The sequence below is a fragment of the Venustampulla echinocandica genome (genome assembly GCF_003357145.1).
Source record: "Venustampulla echinocandica strain BP 5553 chromosome Unknown scaffold_10, whole genome shotgun sequence".
Lineage (NCBI taxonomy): Eukaryota > Fungi > Ascomycota > Leotiomycetes > Helotiales > Pleuroascaceae > Venustampulla > Venustampulla echinocandica.
Window position 1 is genome coordinate 39,688 of NW_022474215.1, and position 18,273 is coordinate 57,960.

Sequence of the window (18,273 nt, forward strand, 5' to 3'; positions counted from 1 at the left end):
GCGATCCCGCTTGGCATGGTGACGAACTGCTTTTTTATCGAACACCTTTGCTCATCTTTATGCTGCTAAAGAACCTATACCAAGGAATTATATCTAAAGGAGAAATATCCCAGTTAGTGCTTGGGAATAAGAAATCAGAAGGATGCGTGGAAGAGACTGTTTAGCTGCGCTCTAATACTGGCAACAAGAGGTTTAGCTGGAGTAAAAGTATTGCGGCTGCTAAACTGGGGATAAAGTAATTGAGAGTAATTAGAGCACATGAATTCCTCGTGTTCAAATGGAAGGGGTAGGTAACTTGGATGGTATAAGATCAGATGTTCTGTCACATCGAAGTTCCGTAGAAACCCCGTAACAGTATACACTCATAACTACGAGAGCCCCTTCAATAATCAGTAATAGCGCAGCTGTAGGATCAGCAGAGATTGTATGTTTTGTAGAATCGCCCTTGAGATGGAGACAAAAGAATCTTCCTTTTAGCTGAATTTTGCAAAATTCTTTAAAAACTGACAAACTGGTCATTCTTTCTATCATTTCACATTCCACACATGCATATATATCCAAAACAAGAGGCTACCTGGATAACGCCCAGCAACATAATACAACCATCATTTTGCCGCCTCTAGTTTTTCGTGCCTCCAGACCCTGTACTCCTGACATATTCACTTGACATAAAAATACCGCCTCTCCAAGATAGCCCAGATCAACAGTGAAAATAAACTACCGATTATGAGCTTGCTGTGGGTTCACCCCTTGCATCGACTGCTGTAAATTGTGCGCTTGTTGCTGGGCCAGCTGCTGAGCCTGCATCATTTTCTGCTTCGCCATATCGTTCAGCATTTTCTGTTGCTGCTGCTGCTGATTCTGATCAGTGCCCTGGCCAGGGCCCTGTTGCTGTTTGTGTGCCATTTGTTGCGCAGCTTGTTGTTGTAGGTGTTGTTGTTGTGCGTGCGTTCTTGCCGCTGGATTATTTGACTGGGTTGAGGGCTCCCTATTAGGGTCTACCCCAGGAAATAATGCCTGTAATCTCTTGTACATGTCCTTTATCAGCTCGATATGGTCCTCCTCGGAATCTTCCAGCTTCTGCTCTTCCGACTCGTCCTTTTTGATTTCGGCTTTAGGCGATGAAGATGATGCTGACTTTGAAAACGAGGGTTTAGGTGCAAGAGTTGGTGTTGTCAGATATGCCGGGTGGGGAGGGATTTGGGAAGAGGGTTTGTGTGAGCGGTCGGCAATAGCAGCAAGATACCCCAGGTTCCCCTGAAGCCGGCGCATACACCTATCAAAATCGTTAGCGGGCCTGATCAATATATGAACTTTTTAAGATAGGGCACATACTCAAGCATTTCCTTGCCGCTCACAGCTTTTAATTTCTCCAGATTTTCTTTATCGAACTTCTCCTTGTCCTTCTCCCTAGCCCCAGCGCTATCAGCTGTTGTGCTATGATCCTTCGACTCTTCCTTTTTCAGCTCTGCCTGGAAAGTCTGTAGTCTCATAACCTCCATCAGCAGCTCCCGGTTGATATCTAGTAATAATGTGACCCTCTCCTTCTCCCGCATTTCGGACCCGGGGCTTAATGGAGATGCGATGTTGGACCCTGTATTTGAGCCGCCTTGCGCACCTGGAGGAAAATTTGGTGTCTGTGGAGTCAATATGGACCCTCCCTGCGATTGTTGGTTATTGGTCGGTGTTTGCAGATGTGCTTGACCCGCGCTCTGAGGTGTAGCAAGGTGCGATTGACCCGCGCCAACATTCGGAGGGCTATTGTGTGGCGCACCACCGAACGGGGAGCCTCTTGCCCCGGTGTTCTGGGTGGGTGTGGAGGTAGTCGGAGGAGGCTGCATACGCTGTGCCTGATGTTGTTGATTCATATTTGGCGCGTTCATGGGGAAGGAGGGTGCGTTAGATGTCGTGGGCATGAAGTTCGGGGGGAGATTGGAGGGCGACGAAGGGGGGATACTTGCTCCGTACGGCGAGCTGGAGTATGGGGTTTGATATGTCGGTACTGCTCATAGAAGACATGTCAGCTACAGTCCGCAGAATCGGGCGTATCGATGACCCAGGGTAGATGGACATGGTGGAAAGCTCGACATCGTGTCGGTCAACGTGCTGGCAGATCGTCGGCCGGCTGGCTGCCACTCTGATGCAGCGCCGACGACAGCCCTGCTTTTCCCTCGAATGACGGCTGGCTATGGATCCGAAGTCAAGCGGAAGCCGTACAGTTTGATCCGCAACGGACGGCCTCTAGGCTCTAGGGGAGGAGAGATCCTGTGTGCAACATACCGTTGGCACTACCACTGCTACCACTGCTGCTGCTACCACCAGCTCCTCCTCCTCCTCCACCACCCATCTGCGCCATACCGTTGTGCTGCATCGCGCCCATCCCGCTTGCATTTCCCCCCATGCCCTGGGGCATGCCGGGCCTGGTCGCGCCGTAGGGCGACGATGGAGGGCCGATGCCATACTGAACGGTCTGCGCTGGGTTATACATCATGTGCTGAGGCTGCTGGCCCGGTTGCTGCTGAGGCTGCTGGTTCTGCTGCTGGTTGTACCGCTGCTGCTGTGGAGGGCCGCCATTTGGGGTGAAGGGCGGCGGTTGCGGTGAGCTGTTGTTGCCCGGCGCATAGCCAAACGTCGGGGCATACATGGCTGATGCTTAGGACAGACGCGATAGGGTGCCGGGCATGGCGGACGCCGCAAGACAGCGCGCAAGACGTCTAATTAGAGGAGACTCAGATCGGTCTCGGGATCTGGCAGGTTGGTGGTGAGTGGTGAGTGTGCAAGTCAAAGCCAGCACGACCGGGGGCCTGGAGCCAAGGGTTCGCAGCGAGTTGCAGCAGCAGACAGCAGACAGCAGCAGCAGCAGTGGGGGCGGTTTCGGAGAATGGCTTTCAGCGTCGCACTGACAACTGCTGCAGGTTTCTTGCTTGCTTCAACGCTGCTGCTACTGGACGGGCGACTGGATTTGCGGGCGAGTAGTTGGGGTTGGCGATCAGGATCATTGCCTGGGTCAGGTTAGAGGGACAAGAGAGAAATTTCATGCAGCGCGAAGCGACCAAAAACAAGTGGGGAGGAGGCGAAATGGCGGGTTTTATATGCACAGCATTGGCCGAATCACGCTGCTTGGACCTTGAATAACTCCCTAAGGTACCTTAGGTACCTTAGGTAGTTCGTGGGTATTATTATGGGCATGAATTATTGGACGGAATAGCTTATTAGCCCCAGGGCTTGCATCGGTGTGCAAAGTTAGTTGCCAGCGTACAAAAGCAGTGGGCTAATAAAGTGTACTACTAGGTACAGTGCGACGGCTCCACAGCGTAGCGAGTAATAATAGAGAGGAACAGTGGAAATGAAATGCTTATTAGCTAGTATCAGGCACTACTGTGTAGACAAAATATCTCGGTTTATAAATCAATATGAATTCTGGAGATTATTTTGTTTCTAAAATGTACTTCTTTGGAGCTGTAAGTCTAGTTTTGGTTTACGGCTATAATTACAGGAGCCGAGGCACTAGAGCTATTTAGAGACACATCGTGGCTCTTAAACTCAACACAGGGTCCAAATGTACGAAAAACAGATCACAAATCTACTTCGCAGTATAGCGCAGGTAATATCATTATGTATTTGTAGATTTAGCGTGAGTGTGCTGAAGGTCCAAAGACAGCCCAATTTTGCGGCTCACTCTATAAAATTCCCCTCTCTATCCCATCTTCAATTGGCCAGACGATGGCCTATGGCCAATACGTGGTATAATCAGATGTCCCCTTAACTATCTTCACAAACTCTTGCCCAATAACCTCATCTACCTTCGCCGAAGGATGCAGCTCATCAAACCACATGAACTGGTTCAGCTCTGTTCCTGGCTCCGTTACGCAGTTCGCCCCTGTTATGTCACAGAAGGAATATGCGTGGGTGACATTCGCTGGCGCCTGAAGATACTCGGACGGCTTGTTGTAAATATCCGTCATCAAGGAGTTGACATCGAAGATCGCGAACGACGCGCCTGGGTAGCGTTTGGCGACGAGTAATTCGTAGGGAGTCCGGTAGTCGAAGATGGAGTTGGCGAGCTTGGTGTATTGTTTCATCTTGCCACTGACTTCGGTGATATTTGCTGGCTGCGTTCTGGTTAGCTCTATTGAAAACGTTGAGGAGCGATGCTGCTCACTTTGTCTGTCCAGTAATGACTTTCAGTCAAGCCTGTGGGAGGCATTCCATATAACGGTGCAAGTTGTAATGGTGCATTGTTCATCAATACAAAATATCTGCCACCAGCCTTATATATCGAGTCGAATCGGTCAAAGATGCAATCGACGTAATCTGGAATGGATGTCTCCTTCAAACTGCTATCCGTGAGGAAAGCGCCGTTTCCAAGATCATTAGTCCCAATCCACATCGAATACACGGTGTTATCCGGTTTCCGATCAGTGTACAGGGTGTTCGTCTTCGTCGACGCATTGATGTATTTGGTGTCGGCTATGAACGCATCGACTTCGTACACCACGTCGGGAAACATCTGAGATGTGCCTGCCAGCCATCGCGAGATGATTTTGTTGTCACAGACTGCCCCAGAAACCGCATAATCATAGAGCGTTGCACTTGTATATTCAGCGACCCGTCGAGCCCAGGTGATGCCACCACCTGGGGTCACTGGGGCAAAAGGAAGAAGAAGCCCTGGCGGTGGGGCTGTTCCATTGTGCTCAAAAAAATATCCCAGTCGGCTCTCATCTGTGTAACTAATTGATGTTGGTTGGTGGGTATCTTTCAATTCTGTACACAGAGTGCCTACTCACCTGTCTCCAAAAGCTACCAAGTTCTTGAAACGCGGAACCCATGGGGAGTTGCCGCCATGATGGCCACCACGGGGCGTAGCAGTAGCAAGAACAGCGGACGTTGCCTGGAGCAACAACACTGTAAAACGAAGCATCTTTCTCAGTTAATCTTGAAGTCTCTACGCCAATTGCAGGAACAGCAGCCACACAACAGTATCAATTATACAGTAAGTTCACAACAACGAGGGCACTAGAAGGAAAGACTTTGACGGGCAACCGCCCTTTAATATAGAACTTGCTGTACTAGCAGCTAGGTCTGACGACGGGACAAAAAACGTGGCTGGGCCACTTTCCGGATCAATATACTCATTACGACGATCCGAGGGACCGGTCGTATGGTCGTATTGTACGGTTTATTAGAACTATGCCACGAATAGCCCATTATGCATTCGAAATACATAACTCGTACCCCGCCTCATCCAGGTACTGCACAAACAAGCTTCAAAAGCTATGTCTTGCTCCACGAATGGCCGGGCTCCAATTCAATCCTTGCCACGCTATGGTCCAGCATGGCTCGCGGGTGGTGCATGGTTTATGGTGGTGGAGCTTTTCAAGAGCTGGAGTTGATATCAGCCTGAAAAGAGTTCGGCTCGGGTCGGAATCCGCCAGGCTAAATAAACAAATAAACTTAACTTCATTTGAACGGACACGCGTTGAGCACGATGCGGCGAAGGCAGCTATAGTACCTAGGTACTAGTACTCGTCCGTTCGAGTCCTCTTTTCAGATGTCCGACTCGCGCTTTATTGTAATCGTTCAAGAAATGCCTTCATCATTGGAAATCCCGCCCACTGCTCTTTGAGATAGTGCTGGGCTTCGGCCAATGTTTTGCTGCCCCTTCCACACAATGGCAAGATCGCAGAGTGCAGATATTGGCTTTGGGTGTATGAATTCATACATTTCAATAATCGCATGATGTCTGACTTCCTGAATGCCAGAAGGGAATTCTCATCCCGTGTTGTTGTTTAGATCACGTCTCAAAATGGACCCTCAGAACCTAAAAATGGCCGATCGTAAGTCCAAGCACCCAAAGCAAGCGGCGTAACGATGCCGACTCAGCTAATAATTAAACCAAACGATTGAGAAGTTAGGCTGCCGCTATCTCGCTGCCCTCCTTGCCGTATAAGTGCAGCGAGACCGATTCATCGATGAGATGGTCGAGGTCGTTCGCTAGGCGTTTGTTTGCTCTCAAGTTTTGGCCGGGTGGCTTGTGATGAGATTAAATGCAAGTACCCGTCATCACTACTCTACTAGAGCCATGAACAAACGCGGAACCAACCCAGTCTATAAAGCCTCCGTCCTCCACAGTATTTTGCGACTCGCGCCTGGTGCCAACTGATTTTGAAGATATCGGTCTTGCTTGCGAGCGATGTCCGTTCATCGCGCTTGCTCCTGAAGTTTCATGGAGTGCAAAAGATCGATATCCGCTCCCTTCACTCTTCTTTTTGCGCGTCTCAGACGGTAGCTCAGAATCTGTAGCGCAAACGGCCAATGTATAGTCACTATCACCCTCCCGTCGATGTTCTTCTCTGCCATAGCCAGCGGGATGGGCCCCAAGTGGACATTCAGGGGGCGGCTCTCGCTCGCTTAACCGTGGCCTTTCGCTTTACAAAAGCGTCAAAACAAAAGATAAAAATGACAAAAATGATCTTTAAAAATTTAGCATTTAATTCCTAGAGATTAAGTATCAAAATGGCAAAAGAGTTCGGCCCGGTCGATTGCCTACATCTCTTGTCGATTTTTGTTGTTGTTTTGTTTTGTCGTTTTTGTTTCCCCAGTTTCTATCGTCCCTGGCGACCCCGTAAGTACAATTTGACCCGAGCCACTTGACCAAGTGTCATGCCCTTGTACTTCGGTAATGGACATTTGTTTATTTTGCCTTATATACCTAGGTAGGAGGCGTCGGGGTTTGTGCCTAGGCAATTTCTCACCGCCTCTGGTTTCGTGAATATGATCCATCTTCGATCTTTAGATGTTAAATCGTTAAACGCCAATCTATCCATGGGACACTGTTTGGTCTTGCAAAATATCAAAATGAGCGGGTAATCAAGTAGTCACATGAAGCCGATTATATGGTTAAGCTACCAGAATGATTGCACGAAGCTCATATCCATCAACCTTTCAGTCTTCATCGAGTCCGGCTTTGGCTTCAGCCCACAGGTCTTCGATAATCTTCGCATGCTTGCTAGATCGTACATTGATAGCGCATTCAAACGTGTCTGGAATACACATCCACCCAGGAACCAATTTGTTTCGCGGCTCTACAACATTTCCGTCTTTCGTTTTCTTGGTTATGTTGAATGCCCACAGGATCCGACTAATATTCAAGTACATTGATTTTTCTGCAACATGTACACCGGGACATACTCTCCGCCCTGCTCCATAAGAAACATGATCCCGTTTATTAGGGTCTGCCGCGTTTATATACGAGGCTGCTGGTAGATCATAGCCGAGATATCGTTCTGGCTTGAATCGTATGGAGACTCCCATCTCTTCGAATCATAGTTGATTGCCCTAGATTAGGTCAGTTGTTTTAAACACGCAATAATTTGGGAGCAAGGATACCTACCACCAGTTGAGCATGACAATCGACCCCTTTGGGATGAACATCCCTTCGTACCAGTCATCCTCACTGGTGCTATGGTGCATTCCGATCTTGTTTGGCGGCCTTATCCTGAGCAATTCCTTAATAATCGCTCTGATATACGGCAACTGCGGCTCATCCTCCCAAGTTGGATAACGGTCAGGGCCAACAACTCGATCCAATTCCTCCTGAGCTCTGCTCACAACCTCAGGCTGAGCAGCTGCAAAGACCAAAAACGAATTCAAGTACGCCGAGGTCGTTTCCGACCCGGCTTCCACCAACCCACCGCACTGATACGCGGCATGCAAAGTATCGATGCCCAACTTCTCGGGATCGCTCTCATAGAAGTCCTTGCAAAAGCATTGGTTTGCTGTTCTCTCCCTGATCTCCTTCTTTAGCCCTTCCCACAACCCCAGGTATATCGGTGCGTCATGTTCATGGCATTTCTTTCCAAAAGTTCTCCAGTTTCCAAAGAACACCTCGGGGAAATTCTGCAAAGAGGGAAATGTATCCACCAACCACGCTCCAGGGCTTGCATAGTTCTGCATATTATTTACCACTTTGTAAATGTTCCTTGCAAGTGGGTGATCCCAGGTGCCGATGCGGTGTCCGTAGGTGATGGTGATGATGGTACTAGCCGAATACCGTCTATTATGGTCGTAAAAGTGGACCGGGTCATGGAGAAGGTCGTACAAAAGCTGCTTGGACTCAAGATTTTGAACGGGCTGGTATGCGGTTGACTGTGTAATGCTGAGAAGGGCGTGTGATATTTTCCGCACCGTTCGATACCGAGGGCCATAGGGCATAAACAATTGGCGTCTCCCTGCAGATGCAACATCACTAGCTAGTGGAGCAGGTGGCCGTGAGGAATAAATGCTTGACCTCTTGTCCATAAGGTCTTTTACAACCTTTGGAGAGGACAGCCAGATATAATCTGCGCCGCCAACCTTGGTATGGAATATTTCTCCATATTGTCTTGTCCAGTCCAACGCCTTCTCGCGCAAGGCATCTCCATCTGCTAGGTCAAAGAAGTTGCCTATGAAAGGGAGTCCCGATGGACCAGGAGGCAAATGCCGTCTTCGGCGGTCCTTAAGCACATTTGGCGTGGTCCAGAAGTAGAACCCAAGAAGGAAGATAATTGGTGCTGTGATGACAGTTGCGGCCCATAACGCCAACTGGCCGAAACTTTGCGGCAGAACAAGCATCATTGTTCGCCGAGTTATTGGGGGCTTGATATTCAGATTTGGGCAGGTGTTTCGATGCGAGTTTTGATCATTTGTGTTCACATTTTCATGACATTGCTAGGTATATTGTGAAGTCACTTTGACAGTTATTATATATTCCCAGTATAATATAGACTCCGTATAGGGGGCGTGGAGAATCGCCTCTTGGTATGAACATGGTACTAGGTTAATGAACGAGGGCTACCCCGCATATTGCTGTAGTGTTTAATCTATAGTACGTAGCAATGTGTTGGCGTCGATGCAGGCCCCACACCAAGGAATGTCTGATCTCAACTCACTGCAACTAGAGTTTAGTAACTAGAAGTTGCACCAATCCCCAATAATAATACCAACTCATTGTTTGCCATTCGATAGATGCAGTCCGGCACTTTTATTAGATCTTATCTCCTATTCCCATTCCTGCCCCACACAGCCTTCGATGCCGATATAATTTTGTCATATGTACTACGATAAACACGCCCATTGGGTTCATTGACAGACATTCTTTCTGTGCTGGGCTTGGAAACCCTAGGTGTTCAAGATGGCTTTCAAAATTGGGCCCTTCGAGGGCTCCTTGAACTGGCCAACTATCGTGACTGCTTTTTTAACACTATTATTGATTCAGAAAACCACTGCCAATTACCTCCAGAGCAAGAAGTACAAGCTCCCTCCACGAATCCCTGGACTTCCAATTTTTGGTAATACTTTCCAACTACCTCCCATGGATCAAGGTCTATGGGGGATAGAGCAAGCTAAGAAATATGGAGAAATGTAATGCCACTATCAAATTCTCCATAGCCTTCAAAGAAGATTAATTTTGAGCAGGTATACATGCAAATTCGGTGTCAATACATGGGTCTTTCTCAATTCCTCTCGCGTGGTAAACGACCTGATGGAAAAACGCTCAGCAATCTATTCATCCCGCCAAAATATGCCAATGGCATCTGGAATCATGTCAGGCGGCTGCCGCATCCTTTTAATGCCATACAGCGACCGATGGCGGGCCATTAGGAAAGTAATGCATACGATTTTAAACAAGCAAAACACGGCCACATTCGCTCCTTTTCAAGATCTCGAGTCAAAACATCTGCTTTATGATTATCTGCATAACCCGGAACAGTGGTATAACGCCAATCAGCGCTTCGCAAATTCGGTTATTATGGGGGTCGTCTTTGGCAAGCGTTTCGAATTGGGTCATCCCCATACGAGGGAATTGTTGGAGACCTCGACGGAGATTTTAACTGCGTTGCAGCCAGGTGCCAGTTTGGTTGATGCTTTGCCTGTTTTTGAGAAGTTGCCTACTTGTTTGCAGTGGTGGAGACCTAGAGGACAGCGAGCTCAGGAGAGGTGCAAGAGGTATGTTTCCATATCACCCAACTTACTACACGTAGACGAGATGTTACATCATACTGATAGATCCCCGTTCCAAGTGTTTACAAACGTGAAGTAGCCGACCTCGAAGCCCGTGTCGAGGCCGGGACTGCACGCGAATGCTTTGCTCTTCAATTCATGAAATCCCCCGATGCTCATAAATTTGGTGAAACGCAGTTTCTATTCGCCCTGGGCTCGCTAATGGAAGCTGGCTCCGACACATCTCGCATGACCATCAGCCAAGTAATTGCTGCGGCTGCCCTAGACAAGCGCTGGGTCGTTACCGCTAGGAAAGCCTTGGATGCTGTGTGCGGGTCCAATGCTGAGCGTCTTCCGGATTTCGCTGATAGAGAGAACCTCCCATATCTGTCTGCGGTAACGAAAGAGGCGTTCCGATGGAGGCCGATGGCCCAGATTGGATTTCCGACTATGTTGACTCAGGATGATGAGTATGAGGGGTATAAGTTCCCCGCTGGGACTATATTTACGTGGAATGCGACTGCTATTGCGTTGGATGAGCGGGAGTATGAGGAACCGATGAGGTTCTGGCCAGAGAGATTCATGAATGAGGATGTTGGGAGTGTTATGAAGGGACACTGGAGTTTTGGTCCTGGTAAGTCCCCTTGTTCTAGAAGACTAATCTCTGATTCCATTTTGATGAAGGAGTATGCTAAAGGACCCGGGTTATTAGGAAGGCGAGCTTGTTCCGGATACCACGTCGGGGACTCCAATGTCTGGATCGCAATAGCGAGGCTTCTGTATTGCTTCGATTTTGAACCTATTGAGGTAAGTAGCTTCCCAATCTTAAAATTATAAATGATTAACTAGGATGTTAGGGGCAACCAATCGATAGTCTTCGTGTTTCATGGCTGGAGCATCGCCACGCACCGTTTCCTGTTTCTATTAAAGTCCGCAGTCCACAGCATGCCGCGCTGGTTGAAAGAGAGGGGGAAATCGCTGTTAATACGAAGTATTAGTGTACATAATCTAGCTTAGCAGTGTTCTAAATAGCGTGGTGGAAATTTTATTGTATGTGTTGCATGATGATAGGCCGTTCCAAGTATAGAGAGCATTCATATCTAGTTTTAGAGGGGAAATTTTCTTGAACTCTGTACTATATCTTCATTAATGCATCTTTACTCTAATTAGCGCTTCATCTTCAGCTTAAAGTATTGCAAAGCTCTCCATATCCCTAAGCCGCCAAAGGCTTCTTAAAATAAGGGGTGAAATCCTCGTTTAGAAGGAAGTAAAACTAATAAAATCATTAGCAATTTTCCAAAAGCCTCCGTCGGTACTCAGGAGGGAGAGAAAAAGAATCCACATGACATACTTTTTTGCCCTGATCCTGCATCGCTTTATCAGTTGCCATTTTGTCACACATCGCGAAAAATGCCTCCCGTTCCGGGACCGCATCTTCATTCCACAATCTCAAGAAATTCGCCCTTGAGCTTGGATCGATGATCTTTTTCCACTTGTTTATTCGTACCTCACTATACTTATCTAAGATGCTGTCATCCGTAAGTCCATTGTGCATGGCAATGAGACAGTCGTATAAGCTTGTTATATCTGCGAATCCACCCGTGAGGCCCATGCCGCCGCTATTTTTAATACATGTTAGAATATCATCAATATCTAAAGGAGAGGAAGAGGGGACAATCATACAAAGGATTACATAAATGCCCTGCATCAGCTGCCAGGAGGAATCTTCCTACTCGCATACTCTCCGCGCATCTCTGGTGTAATTTATACGGGCTCGCTCCCACGAGTTTGTAATCCCCAGGCTTTGGACTGCCAGGTAGGATTTCCTCGTACCGCTGGGGTTGCCGTTTCAAGTATTCTTCGGTCGAGAGACCCCATTTATCGCCGTAGGTGACCCGCCACATCCCATCGGCTGTGATTCTCGCGGCCATGTACCAGTTCTCCGGATGTACTATGAACTGTGAGTCCCAGTAATCGAACTTCGAGAAATCGTAATAGACCTTGTCTCATAGCATCAGCATCGTGCGGCCATCATCACAGCTCAGCACTTTGATGCAAGGAAAGAGGGGGCCGGAGATAAGACATACATTGGTAGCAATAATCTGCTGCTGCAGCGTCTCCCCGGGGAAACTATCCCCAAACAATGCTCTCCTAACCCCACTGTTTGCTCCATCACACCCAACTATATAATCCGCACTCAACGTCTTCGTTCCCTCAGGCGTCTCAACCGTAACTCTAGCCTCCTTCTCATCCTGCTCAACACCGACAACCTTATGCTCCCAGTTCATCTCTGCCGACTCTTGCGCGCAAAACTCCTTCAGTAAGATCTTCCCCAGCTTATCCAAGGGCAAGCAAACCATCTTATCCTCGCCCTCGGTCTCTGGATCCGGCTTTATTCCAGCAAGAATCTTGCCATCGATTTCGCGCCAGCAAACACCGGATGGGTGGATTCCTTCGGCCGCTATCTGATTGAGAACTCCTGCGCGCCGGAATTCTTGTACAGCGTTGGGGGCATGGTGGGCGGCGCGGGGATTGCTGTCGAGGATTGTGGCTTGCTCTAAAAGTTGGACCTGGATTCCTTGTTTGGCAAGCAGGACACCGAGGAGGAGGCCAGAAGGCCCAGCTCCAACGATTATAACCTATTCATTGAGTCAGTTGTGGTCTATAATACGAAGATTCATGGTGTAGAAACGGGATATATACTTTAGATATTTTGGTGGAGTCCGCCATTTTGAAGGGATGGAGTAGTCTGTATAGTGTTTAGTAGTTTACACTCAAACAATTCTCAATATGCTTAATGCAACTAAGCTTCTCGAAGATTTCCCCGATATTAATTTGAATGTGATCGACTAGACTATCAATCTATTAGCTATAAGAATGGCCTATCTACTCATGTTAGCCATGTAGATGTGGGGTCGAGCAGCGCCTCACGACTGCCGAAGTTGTCGTGTAACAAAACGCCGCTATGTGGGTTTCTAAGCTACGAAACCAGGTCAGAGTTTATTGATGCGGGGCCTTGCATAAAGGCAAGGAACTTGACGCTGCATCATAGCGTGGTCTAATGAGGTAGTTGCTTATGTTGTTACCCCTCTCCTGAACCCCTATTCCGAGACGGTCACGTGGCATGGCCCCTCAAAACACGAAATTCGAAAGTAACAATATTCAACATTGCTTAGTATTTGACTTACTAATGACCTTGGGGAATAACTGTTACCATAGGTGCGATGGTTGCGGGCTACGACATGTATACCTAAATACACTTTTTCAATGAAGCATCATATCGACTCGCACGTTTGCAGCGTCTTCGATTATACTGGACAAGACAAGGCCTCCTTGATTAGCACTTAATAGAATTAACTAAGCTCTAAAATTAAAAGCATTAAGTTTTTATCCCATTTTCCTCGAGAAGACAAATGACAACACAAACCAATAATAGCAGCAGCACCTATCAGTATATACAGAGCCTGTTAATGCACTCTTTGGTTCAAATCCGTCGTGTTCAGGGGCTCGGTTATTTCTCATGATTGTACCCCTATCGGTCACCTAGGCAACGTTCAAGCTTCCTCAGCTAGTGGTGTTACACCTAAGTGTAGAGCCTTTGAAAGGTACAAAACACAACAGCGGAGGTTAATCTATGGCGCAGGTAGGTAGGTAGGCAATTCGAGTGCGCAGCCTCTCACCGCACTCGCTCGCTAACTCCCAAAAGCCGAAAGTATATATTACGCGAAGCAAAAAAAAAAGATCTCAGTATCTATCGCAAAGACAACAAAGGGAGAAAAAAATACTAAAATGTTATAGTGTTGTTATTTTATACTTGGGAGGCAAAAGAGTTCGGCCCGGTCGATTGCCTACATCTCTTGTCGATTTTTGTCGTTGTCGTGTTTTGTCGCTTTTGCCCAATCAATCCCCTCCAGAAGACAATTTGACCTGAACCATTTAGCCAAGTGGCCGCCTTTTGTCTTCCTTGAAACAAAAACTACCTATTTGTATATATATATAGGTCAAAACGGAGGGAGGGTGACAGGCATGTAACTTACCTCATATAATCCATCACCCATTGCCTACCTATACCAAGCAACCCGCTCTACCTTGAATACCACAACTTTAAAAAATGCGAGTGAGGTTGTTTGTTAGCTGCGGTAGTATACTGTATCCACTGTCTAGTTACATTGCATGCTTTTCGCCTTGAAGTTCGTTTTATTCTACCAGGATTTTAACATCCAGATCCCAGCGTAATGTTGAGTATCATCATTTTACGGTTTTACCAGCAGACCCTCTAAGCCTTGTGTCTAGGCACAACCGTCAAAGTCGTCCTCCTACCCCACAGACCAACTTCATGTAATATAGGGCCAGGATCTTTACAAAAAATAACAGCCCTTAAACTCCGCGCAACCCTCAAGGTGTTCTGGTGCCATTCGTCCAGATTACCCCGCGTTGTATCAGGAATGATGAGGGAAATCGCAATGGCTTTCGTGACGCTCTCCTTCTCCGGTAGGAGGCCGCAGGACGAGGAACAGGTTCATTCCACCAAAATCCCATCCCTTTGAAGTCATCTGAGCGCCTCCTTCCTCGAGTAGGGAATGCCGTGATTTTGGGAAGAAAGCTTGTGAGGTGATTGGCAGAACTCACTTTCGTTTACACTGTTCCAATATCCACTTCCGGAGCTGGTAAAGAATAAATCAACTTGGAACTATTCCCGCAACACATGGCCATGTAGCTAGTGAGAATTTGGTTAACTCCAACTTGGATGAGCATCTATGCCTTCGATCAACGTTCTCTTTGACGTAGCAACTTATCAACAGGTCGTATATGCCAAAACTCTAAAAATAACACCATCTTACACGCTTCTACACATCTACTGTAGTAACTTCGGTAGCTTGAGGCCGGGCTCTAGTCTAAATCTGTTCTATCTATGATTAAATCTCAAGTTCGCGGGGGCAAGATAAAGTTGATAAAAGCAATATTTGCGATTCCTACATCATTGCGGATAGTATGGCATCGTGTTCTACACACAAGTGTCTAATGTGCCAAACGGCATATTGATGGGTCTGAAGCCAATATTCACTTTCAAACCTGCCAATATAGGCACTGCCCCAAATGCAACACCAGTACAACAGCAAAACATTACAATCTACACTTTCAAAGCTGTACGGTGGCTTATTGCCGGGCTTGTCGGACACATGTAGCCCTGGGTGATCTTAGTAGCCGCCAGGAACTCTGTACACCAAAGAAATACCAACGGCAGAGCACTAAATCTCTTCGATCTATGTCCGATACGCTGGTTACCAAGACCATTCTTTCATCAACCACCATGTTTTCCTGTTTTGCTCGGCATGAAGCAGACGATGGAAGCGTGGCTCAAGTATCCATCCAGTACGATCGTGGTAGACTTTGAATGCATGGTTGGCCCAGGGTTTCCTCTTCTGCTAATCCAGGTTGCGATAGCAAATGCCCATGGCGACTGGGTTGTTCCTACTACCCCTATCAACCATAGAATTTCCAAACGAGAGCCCCTCGAAAGGGGAAATAAGCTCGGACCGCTTCAGCGCACTATGTGGGAGAGAATGGTTATGAAATTTAACGGTGCCGATAATAGAGATGAGACTACCGAAGGCCTTACCTGGAAAGAAATTGCTAGTATAATCGATGATTACATTCAGGTTTGAGAATTTCCAGTATTGGCAAATATAGCGGGCTAACTTGCCTAGATGAACGGGGAACTGAAGACCTTCGTTGCTTGGTCTGCATTACCGACGGATTATAACTGTCTCCGCAACAGCTTGTCGACTTCTTCTCAGATGCGTCTGCTGACAAGAGCTGGATCTCACTACTCGTTATTTGATTTCCCTCATCGTCGACAAGGCGCGCCCTGAACGATGCGTTCGCATTCTCTGGCGTATCATCTAGTTGGACCTGGACGCCGGTGTGTTTGATAGCCTCGATTCGTTGTCGCTTGGGCGGGGCGGGGCGAGAGTAGCCATTTGTATTATGCCTTATCAACCATTAGCAGATGCCTAGTATGGCTTTTCCTAACAAGGGAATCTTACACTTATTATTATAAGTTCTACCGGTTCGTGCTTTTGTCAACTTCCTGGGAAAACCCACATGCGAAAAAATAATAATAGGTGCCTAAGGCCATGAGAGCATGACTACTCCATACTCCGTACATTGCTCGAGTAGGTTAGATCGTCCTCCTCATGGCCGGAGAAACAAGTGGCCGAATCTGGCCCGTGCACTAATAATCAAATCCCCGAAGCGTCGTTGGAGTCTGCCCCGTCCAACAATCGTCACCATAAGCGCTAGGTCACCTCCAACTCCACCAGACTCGTAGACCAGTTGCTTCGCCTCGTTTATTATAGAATACAATGGTGGACTAGCCACGCAAGGGACTTGTTGAGAAGAGGCGCATACATGTACCTGAGCTTCAACCCTGTTGCTAATCTGCGGACACCAGCTGGGATATTGTTCTGATGCTGATCATAGTCCATGATGAGCTTCGGTCTTGAGACTGCTTCGTACCTGTTAAGCAATCATGACAGACATCTTTAATTTTTTCTATATTCCCGCTTGCAGACCAAAGAGAATTTCATTCTATCAGCTTCCATTGCGGACATAATGAAATGGTATCTTCATAACGACTCCTGCTCTCCTGCTCTACTTATTTCTTTGAACCAAATTAAATTGCTTGGTTATTACTACCAAATATTCTGTAACAAATTTGGCCAATCTTCCAGTAAGCATCATATATCTATAGTATGCACAACCTATATCTAAATAATAATCAAATCTCCCAGGCGCCACAAACTTAACTAAAATCGTAAGAAATTCTCTTGGCAAGTTCAGCTCAACAACGTCAAATGGTCAAAGATTCTCGACTTTCGTCAGCACCGCATACATATTGTCCCGCGACAAGGACAACGACTTCCAAGTACGGATTGACATTGACGCAGGATACTGATTTTGATCAAACACAGAAGCAGAATACAGGGGCTCAAGGGCCAGGTCTAGGCAAATGACACGCCTGCCAATTACAATAGCGACTTTTGACCTATGTATATCAAGGGTTTATGCCGAGACTGAGAGGGACCTGGCCGAGGTCGTAGCCCGGAACAGGCGGATTACTGTCGAAACAATGGGGTAGCCAACTTGCGCCGGTGCCTTGGTATTTATGCTAGGGGTTAGGGCATAGTATTACCGGCGTGTTTCCTAGTGTAATGAATGGGTTTTATCCTACTCGTGCTTGCTGTAAATCAATTTGTACAGCCAGGTACAGTACATGTATATTTTCGCCTGTTGCTTCCGCCTGTGCTATTAGTTGCAAAGTAGCTAGAACACCCTGAATAATAGATAAAAGCAGGCACTTGGATTATACACACTTGATCCCCTGCCACTGGCTAGTCATGACCGTGGTACTGTATCTACCGCGTAGGGAGGTGGTGCCGATTATTGACGTGGCCCGGCCTTAAGGTTTCCCGAGGCCGGTGTCATAATATCTGAGCTTTGTCGCGATGATCACTATCTTGGCTTTTCACTGGCCTAATAATTGTTGTACACACAATGGCGAGGAAATTCGCTATTCTCCTGTGTTTAGGTATCTATTAATGATCCCTTTTCTAGGCAGCTTGCGCACGTCGTCAAAACTATTTTCCATTCCCTCTTTCTTAAGGCTAGCAAATAAGGGAAAGTATTCACTTGTTTTGGGAAACTAGCGTGTTTGGCCGAATAGGGGATGTCATGTCAATGCCAACCCTATTGCCATGGCAGCCGCAGCCGCAGCAAGAAGAAAGCAAAGCCACGCATGGTGGTGGTTCATAACCTCAGCCTCTCCGCCTTCCCACAGCTTCTTTCGTCCTCTTCTTTGACAACCTCAAGTTCTATATCCCTTTCCAATGCTGAACCTTCACGAACTTCTTTATCTAAAACCTCCAAGTTTGTTCACCAGGTTGATGCTTTGAGCTTACTCTGCTCCATAAGACGTTCATCTCACCCATGTCCTCGTCCTGCGCCCCTCGCACTCTGTAACGAACCACCGTGCCATATTCACGGCCATGTCCTATTACGGTGACAGCGGATATTCTGGGGCTCAGAGCTCCTATGCCCAGGGCCGACAGGAAACAGGCGCCAGGCATGGGGCACGGGAATGTATGTACCAAGGCACTTCCACTCCAAGTATATGGATTTATCCCCTTCCCTTGGCTCAGCTCAGCGTTAAGCAAGGCCTCCTCCGGCCCGCCCTCTACACACAGTTGCGTGCAAGCAGCCGCGAGCAAGTCATACATTATTTGATCCTTG

At 47.4% G+C, this 18,273-nt stretch overlaps 6 protein-coding genes across 6 annotated transcripts; 2 read left to right on the forward strand and 4 right to left on the reverse strand.

Annotated features, from left to right (window-relative positions):
* Positions 1–717: 717 nt before the first annotated feature.
* On the reverse strand, positions 718–2,644 carry BP5553_09167 (uncharacterized protein; the record flags this gene model as incomplete). The annotated part of the gene is made up of 3 exons (XM_032017790.1): positions 718–1,276; positions 1,336–2,002; positions 2,281–2,644. The coding sequence occupies 3 exons, from the start codon at positions 2,642–2,644 to the stop codon at positions 718–720; spliced, it is 1,590 nt and encodes a 529-aa protein (XP_031865697.1).
* A 1,084-nt stretch (positions 2,645–3,728) lies between these two features.
* Positions 3,729–4,921, reverse strand: BP5553_09168 (Carbohydrate esterase family 16 protein; the record flags this gene model as incomplete). Its single annotated transcript, XM_032017791.1, has 3 exons — positions 3,729–4,112; positions 4,163–4,730; positions 4,788–4,921. 3 exons carry the CDS (start codon positions 4,919–4,921, stop codon positions 3,729–3,731), a joined length of 1,086 nt encoding a protein of 361 aa, XP_031865698.1.
* A 2,024-nt stretch (positions 4,922–6,945) lies between these two features.
* Positions 6,946–8,616, reverse strand: BP5553_09169 (Cytochrome P450; the record flags this gene model as incomplete). Its single annotated transcript, XM_032017792.1, has 3 exons — positions 6,946–7,199; positions 7,253–7,338; positions 7,394–8,616. The coding sequence occupies 3 exons, from the start codon at positions 8,614–8,616 to the stop codon at positions 6,946–6,948; spliced, it is 1,563 nt and encodes a 520-aa protein (XP_031865699.1).
* A 556-nt stretch (positions 8,617–9,172) lies between these two features.
* Positions 9,173–10,979, forward strand: BP5553_09170 (Cytochrome P450; the record flags this gene model as incomplete). The annotated part of the gene is made up of 5 exons (XM_032017793.1): positions 9,173–9,402; positions 9,457–9,987; positions 10,062–10,615; positions 10,694–10,788; positions 10,839–10,979. The coding sequence occupies 5 exons, from the start codon at positions 9,173–9,175 to the stop codon at positions 10,977–10,979; spliced, it is 1,551 nt and encodes a 516-aa protein (XP_031865700.1).
* Positions 10,980–11,194: 215 nt separating this feature from the next.
* On the reverse strand, positions 11,195–12,711 carry BP5553_09171 (uncharacterized protein; the record flags this gene model as incomplete). Its single annotated transcript, XM_032017794.1, has 5 exons — positions 11,195–11,254; positions 11,333–11,600; positions 11,665–11,981; positions 12,069–12,620; positions 12,685–12,711. 5 exons carry the CDS (start codon positions 12,709–12,711, stop codon positions 11,195–11,197), a joined length of 1,224 nt encoding a protein of 407 aa, XP_031865701.1.
* A 2,603-nt stretch (positions 12,712–15,314) lies between these two features.
* On the forward strand, positions 15,315–15,854 carry BP5553_09172 (uncharacterized protein; the record flags this gene model as incomplete). The annotated part of the gene is made up of 2 exons (XM_032017795.1): positions 15,315–15,641; positions 15,690–15,854. The coding sequence occupies 2 exons, from the start codon at positions 15,315–15,317 to the stop codon at positions 15,852–15,854; spliced, it is 492 nt and encodes a 163-aa protein (XP_031865702.1).
* Between the last annotated feature and the right edge of the window lie 2,419 nt (positions 15,855–18,273).